Source organism: Lynx canadensis, chromosome B1 (genome assembly GCF_007474595.2).
Source record: "Lynx canadensis isolate LIC74 chromosome B1, mLynCan4.pri.v2, whole genome shotgun sequence".
Taxonomy (NCBI): Eukaryota; Metazoa; Chordata; class Mammalia; order Carnivora; family Felidae; genus Lynx; species Lynx canadensis.
In genome coordinates, this window is record NC_044306.2 from 172,757,640 (window position 1) to 172,770,445 (window position 12,806).

Consider the following 12,806-nt stretch of genomic DNA (forward strand, 5'->3'; position numbering starts at 1 on the left):
ACTTCAAAGTTTGGCTGAATTAGCTTTGAAAGAGTCATCAACCTTGTGAGTGAGACATTCATTTACTGGCTACCTCTTTTTTTTTTTTTTTAAATGTTTATTTATTTTTGAGAGAGAGAGCACAAGTGGGGAAGGGGCGGAGAGAGAGGGGGACAGAGGATCCAAAGCATGCTCTGCGCTGTCGCAGAGCCCAATGCGGGGCTCAAACTCATGAATCATGAGATTGTGACTTGAGCTGAAGTCAAACCCTGAAGTTCGACACTTAAGCGGCTGAGCCACCCGAGCGCCCCTGAATAGTCCTGTTTCTGTGTAAAGAAACTGAATCTGAAATTAAAAACCTTCCCACAAGGGGCACCTGGGTGGCTCAGTTAGTTGAGTGTCCAACTCATGATTTTGGCTCAGATCGTGAATCTCACAGTTAGCCTACTTGGGATTCCCCAGTACCACCTCCCCACCCCACCCCACCCCACCCACCACCGCACCCACCCCTTCCCCTCCATGCATGCACTTTCTCTGTGTCTCAAAAATAAAACTTAAAAAAAAAAGAGGATTATTCAGATAGTGTATTTCATGTGACAGCCCCCCCCCACAATGTATTATTATTATTAGAATGTGAATATGTCCTCTTTTTCATTCCTAATACTGGTATTTGTGACTTCTCTCTCTCTCCTCGATTATTCCTGTAGAGGCAAGTCAAGTCTATCAGTCTTTTCAACAGTCAACATTTGGCATTATTTGGTTTTTCTCTTTTGTATGTTTGTTTTCCAATTCATTGGTGTCTGTTCTTAATTTTCCTCTTTTGATTCTACCTTTTTATTTAACTTGGTATTTTTCTAACTGCTTGAGATGGACATGTAGATCACTGATTTTTGCATTCTTCTGATGTATACTTTGTATGGCTATAAAGTTCTCCATAAATACAGCTTTAATTGCATCCTACAAGTATGATAATTTATATTTTCATTGTCATTCAGTTCAGAGTATTTCTAAATTCCTTTATGATTCCTTCTTTGATGAGTTGAACTTCACTAATATTTAAGGAAGAAAGATAAAACCAGTCTTACTACAAACTTTCCATGGTAGAAGAGAAGGGATCACTTCTCAATTTGTTTTAAGCCAGTACAACCTCATTTCTAAAATGGACAAGTTATCTTAAAGTTATAGGTCAGTTTCTTTCATGAATAGAAATGCAAAAATTGAAATAATAGCATCTCAAATCTAGAAGGTACAAATGCAATGACCTAGTTGGCTTTATTTTAAAATGGAAGCTTGGACTAAAATTAGATTTTAGGAATAGAAACTTGGATTAAAATTAGAAGACTAGTCAGTGGGATTTACTTTCACAGAATTAGGAAAATATGTAGGTGCAGAAAAAATGATAAGATTCAATACATATGATAATGTCATCTTCTGAATGATTTATTTCACTTAGTATAGTACCCTGTAGGTTCATCTGTGTCATGAATAGCAAGATTTCATTCTTTTTTTATGGCTGAGTAATATTCTCTTGTGTGTGTATGTATCACCTTTATCCACTTATCTGTTGGTGGACATTTAGGTTGCCTCCATATCCTGGCTATTGTAAATAATGGTGCAGTAAACATCAGAGTGCATATATCTTTCCTGATTAGTGTTCTTATTTTCTTCAGGTAAATAACCAGAAATGGAATTACTGGGGTGTATGGTTTCTATTTTTAATTTCTTGAGGAACCTCAACACTTTTCCACAGTGGCTGCACCAATTTATTCCTACCAACAGTGCATGAGGGTCCCCTATTTCTCACATCCTCTCCAACACTGAATTTGGCTCAGGTCATGATCTCCCAATTTGTGAGACTTCAGCATTGCATCAGGCTCTATGCTGAGAGTGCAGAACCTGCTTTGGATTCTCTCCCTTTACCCTCCCCTGCTTGCACACAAGCACACACACGATCTCTCTCTCTTTCTCAAATAAATAAACTTTTAAAAAAGGGGGTGGGGTGCCTGGGTGGCTCAGTCAGTTAAGCATCTGACTCTTGATTTCTGCTCAGATCATGATCTTGTGATTCTAAGTTTGAGTCCTGCATGGGCCTCCATGCTCACAGTGTGGAGCCTGCTTGGGATTCTCTTTTTCTCTTTGTCCCTCTCTCTCTGCCCGTCTCCTGCTCATGTGTTGCTCCCTCCCTCACCCCCAAGAATAAATAAATAATTTTTTTAAATACTTAAAAATAAAAGAACCTAAGTCAAGACATCTTTTATAATAAAATATAAAAGAAACATAATTGATGTTACAAAATCATATGAATTTGGCTGTTCATATGAAGCTAAGAACTTTTTACCTGGGGTAGGTGTAAAATGATAACAGTCTTAAATGACTCTCACGAAGAATCCAGGCTCAAGGATTGGAAGAATATTGTTAAAGTGTCCATACTACACTTGATTATGAATCCTCTGATAGTGATTACTAGTTTGTGTTGTAATGGACATGAGTTTTAAAAAATATATATCCTCTACTAATTTCTAAATATTAGGAGTTGAGTATTTTTTTTTTCCTTTCATACATTTTTTCAGATGGTAGTAAAAACTTTTATGGATATGGATCAGGACTCAGAAGACGAAAAACAGCAGTATCTCCCACTAGCCTTGCATCTTGCATCTGAATTTTTCCTCAGGAATCCCAATAAAGATGTGCGTCTCCTTGTAGCATGTTGTTTGGCTGACATCTTTCGAATCTATGCCCCAGAAGCTCCGTATACTTCCCACGATAAACTTAAGGTAAATATAGTCTTTACAGAATTAGTTTACTTTTCTAGTTTAGGTTACCTTTAGGGACATAGTTTTTATTATTATTCACCTATCATCATAAGATTATATCATAAATTGTAAAACAAATTATTCATTCAATTAAAATTCTTTGTATATCCACAAAAATGGTATTTTTATGAGGCATTTAGGGTTTAGATCAAAACTAGTCCCTGTCTCCTCATCTGTAACCTTCATGATAACCCATCACAGAGCCCAGATGGCTGAATTGTAGGGATAAATAGTGGATTAATGACACTTTTAAAACAGTAGTGTAACAGAATTTACATATTCAAATGATGATTTCCCCCTGCAAGTTACATGCACAATTACATTATGCTCATCTTGGAGATTTCTGCCTTTGTTTGGAATGTTTGAGGAATTCTTTTCAGTTCCTCTTGAGCTCACTCCATATTCTGAATAATTTTATTCTTGGCAAATTTTAATACTTTGAGCTGCTTTCTTTTTAATAGTCCTCAAGTCAGTTTTTTGCATATTGATTCTATTTTGGGTTAAAACTTCTAAAGAAAGCTTATTAAGAAATGGCACACTATTGTCATGAAAAGTACAACCTTTAAACCAGTCTGTTATTGTTTTTGTTCCACACAAATTTGTAGTTGCACAACAGATTCAAGCTAGATACTAAAAATCACTATTTACATGTAGGAAATAGTAATGGAAAGACTCTTGTGCAGATTCTTAAAATGAAGACGGTTGTTTGGCATAATGCAAGATGAAGATAGTAAGTAGAAGTTCTGTAGTCGAAGAAGGGTAATAAGATACAGAACTTATGTTTCTCCTAGAATGAGAAAGCCTAAAGATTTATGGCAATAGTAAACTTTTTTTTTTTAATCATTTCTAAAGGATATAATTTTATATGATTTGCTCTGTTCTCATTATTTGGTATAATGGACTAAACCAGTCTCACTCAAGTCATTCAGCTAAAGGAGAATTTTTTTTATAATACGTAATAGAGAATATATATACAGATTATTATTAGTGTATTGTGAAAGAAAGAGTATTAAGTATTTGTATCTAAACTAATGTATTTTATCATTTTGTTTTAACAGGACATATTTTTGTTTATTACCAGACAATTAAAAGGTTTGGAGGATACAAAGAGTCCACAGTTTAATAGATACTTTTATTTATTAGAGGTAAAAAAAAATTTTAATAATATCATGCTATTCATGTAATAAATTCCTTTTAGTAACTTTCTTGTGTAAAATGAATTTTTTTTGTTTTATACAAATCCCCTTTAATAAAATCTTAAGATGAAGTACATTCTGCTGGAAAATCTATTCTATTTGAAACTCTGTTTTCATTTTTCTATTTTTATTCTCTTCTAATCTGAAGAGGGATTAAGTTGAATTAATTTTCACTGTTCCTTATATATAGTATGCGTATATGTCTACTAATATCTAACAGTTTAGTATTTTTCAGTTAAAGGATAATGCTAACAGATAGAGGTCTTTTAAAGGTCACAGTATATGAAGAACTAAAGTTTAACAACTTTAATTTTGTATAGTTGGATCTTCATAAGCTTTAATATACATTTGTAATTCTGAAAATGAAATTTTAGTAATGAGTTTGCTTTTGTGTAATTATTCTGTGCATGTGTAAATAATCATTTATTTATTTATTTATTTAAGAACTTAGCTTGGGTTAAATCATATAACATCTGCTTCGAATTGGAAGATTGCAATGAAATTTTTATTCAACTTTTTAGGACTCTCTTCTCAGTGATCAAGTAAGTTATTTTTTAAGCATTTGTTTGTCTTTTTTTCTTGCTGTGCATATATTGGAGTACTGTGTACTGTGTACTGTGCCTGTAACTAAGATCTTTTAGATTTTTAACAAGGTGTTTTCCTTAGAAGACTTGAAATGAAGAGGAACATAAGATCTGTTGTCTGAAAGCTGCCTTTGCTCTCATACTACCATTTGAAATTATAGTATCAGTTATATTGGTTGAATCTTATAAAGCAAATGGTGTGAGACCTTATATAATGAAGTACTAAGTTATGAGGTGGAAATTATAAGTATTTAAGTACCATTAGTGAGTGCTGGAAATCATAGTACTTCAGTGGAAGCACACTGACTCCCATTTTTGAGCTAGAAAAAAATCTTAAGCATTGCTCTTTACATAAGTAGCAGTAATGCACAGGGAAAGGAGTGTGGTAGCTTGCCCAAGGACACATCACTGAACAGGACAGCCCAAGCTCTTGATTTCAGTCCAGTGTTGTGTTGTGTTTTGTTGTTCTGTTTTTTTGTACAGTAAACCAAGCATTTTTCTGAGATATGTTTTATAGCATTGCACTATATACAAACATATCTCAAATAAATTTTAAAAATTTTTTATAAAGTTTATTGAGAAAGAGAGAACATGTGCACAAGTGGGGAAGGGGCAGAGAGAGAGAGAGAGAGAGAGAGAGAGAGAAAATCTCAAGCAGGCTCTGCACTGTCAGTGTGGAGCCTGATGCAGGGCTCAGACTCACGAACCATGGGATCATGACCTGAGCCTAAATCAAGAGTTGGATGCTTAACCAATTGAGCCACCCAGGCACCCTAAATTTAAAATTTTCTAGGAACCACATTTAGAAAGATAGAAAGAAACAAGTAAAATTTATTTTGATAATATACTTTATCCCACAATATCCAAAAGCATTATTTAAAAAAAATTTTTTTTAATGTTTATTATTTATTCTTGAGAGAGAGAGAAAGCAGGGAAGGGGCAGAGAGAGAGGGAGACACAGAATCTGAAGCGGGCTCCAGGCTCTCAGCTGTCAGCACAAGAGCCCAGCACAGGGCTCTACCTCATGAGCTGCGAGATCATGACCTGAGCCCAAGTCGGATGCTTAACCAACTGAGCCACCTAATCGACCCTCCAAAAGCATTATTGTTTCAATATGTGGTTCTGTTCATACTACAAGTGTTTAATAGCCAAGTGGCTATTATTTAATGGCTTCCATATTGGACAGCACATTTCTAGGGTTTTCTGTAGTTTTTTATGAATACTGTCATGTTTTGTATTTCCTTAGATAGAATGGTAGGAATAGAATTTAACCTGGAATAAACAGGAAAGGACTGGACTGGAATGGTATAGAAATAGACGTTTATAAAGAGACTGCATGAGAAAAAAGCTTCCTGTGGCAACTAACTGAAGGCCTGTAAATAAATGGTAAAGTATATAAACTTTACCTTTTGTGTTAGTTAGCTTTTGCTGCATAACAACCCAAAACTTGGTAGCTTAAAATAGCCCCCATCTTATTTAGCTCATGATTCTGCTTGGCAATTCTTTTTGTTTGGGGTGGTCTCACTTATGTATTTGCAGTCAGTTGGCAAGACGTCTGGCAGTTGGCTGAGAAATAGGACAAGTAGGTCATGTGTCTCTCTCATCTTCTCATCATCCAACAAGGTAGTCCAGGACTTTTCAAATGCTGACTAGGTTTCAAAAGTAGCAAGAAAAAGCATGATTTACCTCACAAGCACTTTTTAAACCTCTACTCACTTTATGTTTACTTATATTTTATTGGCCAAACAAAGCACATGATCAAGCCCAGATACAAAGGTTGGTTAGACTCCATATCTTCATGGGAGGAACAACATTTTAAAGGCATATGAATACAGAGATGAAAATAATTTGTGGCCATTTTGTGCATCCTGTCACATTTTCGCAACTTTTTCTTTTAAAATTAAAATCAACAAAATTTAAAAACTCCTAAAACTGCCATCAGTCTGCCCATCTTATTGACCTTAAATATCCCCTTAAGTCCATTTCGCACTCTGCCCTTACACTTCTTTCCTCTCACAATTGCTTGTACATACACACACCTTTCTTTGATCCATTAATATTTTTATTTCCTGAACCTAAAGATCTAAGTTTATTGTTGACCTCATTATCTATCTACTTAATTCACAATGAGGTATGAGTAAAAGACTTGCCTTTTGAAAGAGAAGCTCATTGATTTGTATTTACTGACACATTTACCATTTGTCTTGTGCTCCTCATTTCTTTGTGTTGATGCAGATTTCTGTGTGCTATTATTTTTCTTCAGTCTGAAGGACTTCCTTTAACATGTTCTATAGTTCAGGTCTGGTGCTGATAGAATTCTTTCAGTTTTTATGTGTCTGAATATCTTTATTCCACTTTCATTTTTGAAAGTTATTTCATGGTAAGAGTTCTAAGTTGATAGGCTTTTTTCTTTTTTTTTTCTCTTTCAGTACTTTTAAAGATGTTGCTCCATCTTTTTCTGGTTTTCATTGTTTCTAATGAGAAGTTTTTTCATTTTTAATCTTTGTCCCTCTCTACACAATGTATCTTTTTTTCTCTACCCACTTTTAAGATTTTACCTTTATTACTGGTTTCAAGCAATTTGATTATGATGTACCATCGTGAAGTTTTCTTTCTTCTTCTTGTGCTTGAGACTTACTGAGGCTTGGATATGTAGGTTTAGCCTTCCCACTACGAGATGCTCTGTGAACTGTGAGATTTTTCTATTGTGATTGGAAAATGCACTATTCTAAGATCTTTGTAAGTTCCAAGGATTCTTCGCTCTGCTCCCTCCTTTCAGGTAGTATCTTCCCTAAACTGAAGAAATTTCTTCACATGCAAGTCCTGGTCTTTAAGTATTTGAAGATTCAGGGGATACCCTTTACAAACCTGCTTTCTGAATAGGTCTCTCCCCTCTGATATTCTAGTCTTTCCCCTGCAAACTCTAGTCTTTCCGGACTCAGGAAAACCACTAGTCTCTGTCAGGATCTTCCCTACCCACACTGGAAACTTACCAGTCATAAGCTGGGAAAATTGTCAACCTCTCTCAGAAACATGTGCATGATGTTCAATGTCTGAAACTGTTGTTTCATATATTTTGTTCAGTTTTTTAGTTGTTTCAGGTAGGAAGGTAAATTCTATCCCAGTTATTGCATCTTGACTAGAACTTGTTGAAACCATCTTCACTTTAGTCCTTTCCTATCCCAAAGTATATTTGGGTCTGAGAGTTCACTACTCTCTTCACTTTTTTTGTGTGTGTGTGTGTGTGTCAACCTGAATATTTCTTTTTTTTTTTTTTTAACCCCCTTACACACACTACCCCTTAACACTATATAGTTGATTCATCATGATCTAATATCCTTTAGCAGACAGGATATTTGGAAGAAGGCATGCAATGGGGTATCTTTCCAAAAGTTCTAGGAAACGGTGTATCTAATGTGATAATTTTTCTACCAACTTAAGAAATTTTCATCTTTGCATTTTACCATCAAGTGCTCCACAGGTCTTCTATACATTATTTCATGTTATTATTTTTTTTAATTAAGAGATATGTAAATAATATTAAAATTTGGTCTTGATTTAAACTTCCCTGTATATAGTTATAAACTATATCATTTCTTTTGATTTATCTTATATCTGATAAATGTGAAAGTAGACAGGTCAGGTCTTTAGTTAAGATGCAGTCAGAAGGAGAGAAAACTAGATGTTCTACCACTTATAAAGGTTTTATAGCTAGTCTTTTTAGATAAGCACTATATCAGCGGTAGAGACATTTATTGAGGAAGCCTACATTTGACTCTTCACTGGCTAAGGAAGTAGGAGTAAAAGTGACTCTAGGCTTGATTTTTCATTTATTTGAAATTCTTTGAGAGATACCTACTGACGTTTTCAGAACCTTCTAGTCATAAATTCTGGTAAACATTTGATATCAGACTTTTGATTTCAGTATTGGTAAATTAAATCTCTAGTGACAAAGATTTATAGCAAAAATTACTTGTATTGGTTGAGGCTGTTTTGGTGTTTATATAAAGTTTTATTTTGGGAAATACATTAAGATCTAAAAGGATACAAGGGATGAAAGACTGTCTGCTTTCATTATCTTGTACTTTCTTAATTGAAATTTTATCACCTTTTAGAATCTGGGGTCATGTAAGCAAAGATGTCCTTTCTTTGAAGTTGATGTTTTTGTTTGGTTGAATTTAACTCACTCTGAATCCTAATTGTATAGCGACTTAATTCATTTGAAAGGTCTTTGGTTTTGTAAAATACGGTACCATACAGCTGAGGGAGAAAGTAAATAGAGCAATCAAAATTTCTTTGCCATTATTGGCATGGTTCCCTCAAGTGGAAAATTCTTTTATATCTGAGATAGTTGTTTTAAACTGGGAAATATAATTTTCTTTTTGTAAGCCCGATTTTTTTTTCTTTTTTTTTTTTTTAAGCAATAGCCACAATAAAAAGGTACAAATGCACATGCTAGACTTGATGAGTTCTATCATCATGGAAGGTGATGGAGTTACTCAAGAATTATTGGACTCCATTCTTATTAACCTCATTCCTGCACATAAGGTCTGTATAGTATGAAGATATTAAAGGTTAATGTTGTTTAACAACTAAAAATAGTTGTTTTTCACTGATTGCAATGTCATGTAATTATTCCCACTATCATTCTCCAATCCCAAATAAAATAATGTAACACACATCAGTCTTGTAGCCATTGTTTTTAGAAGGTTTACTGATTAACATATTATAATGGTAGAAGATTTTCATTCAGTGAAGTGCTGCCTATTTTCTGGAAAACAAGAATTTTTCACATTCACCACTCATATCGAATGTGGGAATTAAAAGAGAGAGTACTGTCTTGGTTAGGTTTTGGTTGGTGGGGGGCGTGGTTTATGTGTTTTATGGAAAGAAAAAATATTGCCTCCTTTGTAACATAGACGTGGAACATAGGAATTGTATTTCTTTTCAGAATCCATATCCTACATTTTTCTTGGCCATTTTCAGAAAAAGAGATTTGGTAGAAGCAGGAACTATATGGTTAATGTTAAGGGGAAAGAGATGATTCAGAGCTGTGTATTTCTCCGTGGTTCCTTTTTCTGTTTCTCTCTGCTAAGTCTTCCTAAGGAACTGAAGGACTTAGCTTTCCACAGACTCTACCACAGGGCCATACTCAGTCTATCTTAGTGATATTCACCTTGCTCTTTTCCTCTAATGGTTCAGTGATCTATTATCAGATGTTAGATGAAAGGTGTATCTAATTACACTTCTCTAATAACACAGTTAATTATTATAAGTTCTTCTCCTGCCTCTAAATATGATTTGCATTTTATTAATTCAAATGAATCTGTAATTGGCCAGAATTTTGAGAGTATGGCAAACAGGGGGAAGTATATGTCAGGCAAAATAAGAAAGGAAAAACTGAGGAATAGATAGCATATTTGGTGTTTATATTCTAGTTAGTATTTTTATGATTAAATATATTATATATATATATATATATAATATATATATATATATTTCCTTTTAGGAAATAGAAAGGTTGCCTTAATTTTGAGCTAATCTTATCCTTTGGCCGGTAGAATAAAATCTTGGAGCAAGGGTCAAGAATCTGTGGCTTGTGAACCAAATCTGGCCTACTAGCTATTTATGTAAATAAAATTTTATTTGAACACAACCATGCTCATTCATTTTCATTTTGCCTATGGCTGTGCTCAACAGCAGAATTGCATAGTTGCAGCAGTAACTGTATGACTCAAAAAGCCTAAAATATTTACCATCTGGCTCTTTGCATAAAAAGTTTCCTAGCATCTTTTTGGGAGAGGTGCAGGATGATGGTGAATGAATCTCAGTTTGGTCCAAAACTCCCAAGTATAGAGATATTGATAGGTACTCTTTAAAATGAGAAATCCATTCCAAGGAAGTTTTTAAAAATTAAATATGTCTTTTCTGTGATCTTTCTCAGACCCTTTAATTTGTTACAGTGTACAGGGAATCTTGAGGAGCAAACACAGTATTCAACATTTCACAAGTATAATTGACCAGCTGTTTTTCTTGAGATACTTTGCAGGTGTACTCTTTCTTAGAGGACATATTGATTAGACAATGAAATACTTAGGATGATGGGTTAGTGTGTGTGTGTATTCATTTAGGATTCAGGGTAGAATTGACAGTTCAAACTGGTTAACAAACCCAAAAACCCTAAGGTCCATTTTCTATTTAATAAAACTAAACATACTATAGGGTTGAGCTTTTGGCTAACTAATGTATGTTTGTTTTTGAATTACAGCACTATTTGCAACTTCTGCATTTAAGACCACTTGTCTAGAGAATATTGGGTAAAACCTTAAATGAGATCCAGTGATATTTTTTGCTTTATAGTTTATAGATTTGAAGATAATAGCGTTATGGTGCTATCTCATAAATTCACAAACTCCTTTGTAACTTTGCATATTTTTATTGTGTTTCAGAATTTAAATAAACAGTCCTTTGACCTTGCAAAAGTCCTGTTGAAAAGGACAGTCCAGACTATTGAGGCATGCATTGCCAATGTATGTATTTCTGTTTATATTTACTCTATAATTGTATAATTCTTAATCCATTGTATTAACTTACTGGGATCTTTTACATATAGTTTTATTTAGCCTATAAACAGTTTCACCTATTTAAAACAAATACATAAAAGAACTGATATATCCAGATGTGACCAAATACAAAATACATATATAAGCTTTGACATTTTTAAATGGCGTAAGATAGAAGATATTTTATGAAAACTTGTCTACAACTTCACCCCTTTTACTGCGTTTGTATTTATATTTATCTTTTTATCTCCCCAATAGCTGATCTCTCTTACTTTCTCCTTTCTTTACCTTTGGCTCTCTGTCCATTTATCAGTTAATTCCACTGTTGCACATGTGCTCATACCCCTCTATTTTTTCAGATATGCTATATAAAATTTTGAATTGTCTGTATTTATATATATCTCTATATTTTGATATTATCTAATTTATAATAGAAATGACTATAAATGTTTTTTGAACTGACATATACCCATAATTTACCTAACCATTTCCTTATTATCTTGCATTTAGATTTTGTTCAGTGTTTTCTTTTTAGTAATTAATTATCTTTGTGAATGTAGCATTTATCTATTATTGAATTATTTTCCACATTAAAAAAAAAAACCCAAGTGGGAGTATATTCAGTGGTATGGATTATTAGTATTGTTTATATTACTAAATTAATATTTAAACATGGTAAAACTAAGTTTCTTTTCACAAAAGAATATACAGTGAAAAGTGTCTCCCTTCAACCCTGAATACCCTTTTTTTAGTTCTCATAAATAACCTCTACCAATAGACTTTCATATATCCTTCCAAAATTACTGTTCTGTGCTTATTCATTTTTTGTGTATGTGTATTTTTAACTTGTTAAAACTATTTTTAATTTTTTTTCTATGGTCTGTATAATAAGTATGAATATTACCTAACTTTTCATGTATGTTGCTTTTCAAAGGACATATATTGTTTGATGATACTACCAGAAATATACTTAGGTCAGTTATGTGCAACTTCCTCTTTAGCATTTTTAAATATATTTTTTATAAGTGTGTTATGTATGTTGGCAGGGAGTAGAGGTCTCTTTTAATTTGTGCTTTTGATAGTCTTTGTTTCTTCCCAGCATTCTTTTAAATTATCAGTTAGCTTTTATATCATCACCTTTTCTTTCTCTTGGTCCTCTGAATCCAAATGTATTTGACTTTCTCTGAGTATTAAAAAAAAAAAAAAAAAATTCAAGGTGCCTGGGTGGCTCAGTCGGTTAAGTGTCAGACTCTTGATTTAGGCTCAGGTCATGATCTCACAGTTTGTGAGATAGAGTCCTGTGACAGCCAGCGTGACCCTTTCTACCCAAGGGTCAGAGAAAGGGAGAAAGAGAGAATCCCAGGTGCTGACAGCACTGAGCCCGTTGCGAGGCTTGATCCCATGAACTGTGAGATCATGACTTGAGCCAAAATCAAGAGTCAGACGCTCAACTGACTGAGCCATTCAGGTGCCCCTAAGTATTCTCTATTATTTTTTTTTTTAATTTTTTTCAACGTTTATTTATTTTTGGGACAGAGACAGACAGAGCATGAACGGGGGAGGGGCAGAGAGAGAGGGAGACACAGAATCGGAAACAGGCTCCAGGCTCTGAGCCATCAGCCCAGAGCCTGACGCGGGGCTCGAACTCCCGGACCGCGAGATCGTGACCTG

General features: G+C 34.1%; 1 protein-coding gene across 1 annotated transcript in view; it reads left to right on the forward strand.

The window, feature by feature from the left end:
* The window catches only part of PDS5A (PDS5 cohesin associated factor A), a 130,590-nt gene that overhangs the window by 42,578 nt on the left and 75,206 nt on the right, over positions 1-12,806 (forward strand). Inside the window, 5 exon segments of the mRNA XM_030314000.1 lie at positions 2,550-2,753; positions 3,851-3,937; positions 4,433-4,530; positions 8,994-9,120; positions 11,022-11,102. Of these exon segments, the coding sequence (XP_030169860.1) occupies positions 2,550-2,753; positions 3,851-3,937; positions 4,433-4,530; positions 8,994-9,120; positions 11,022-11,102 (597 nt within the window).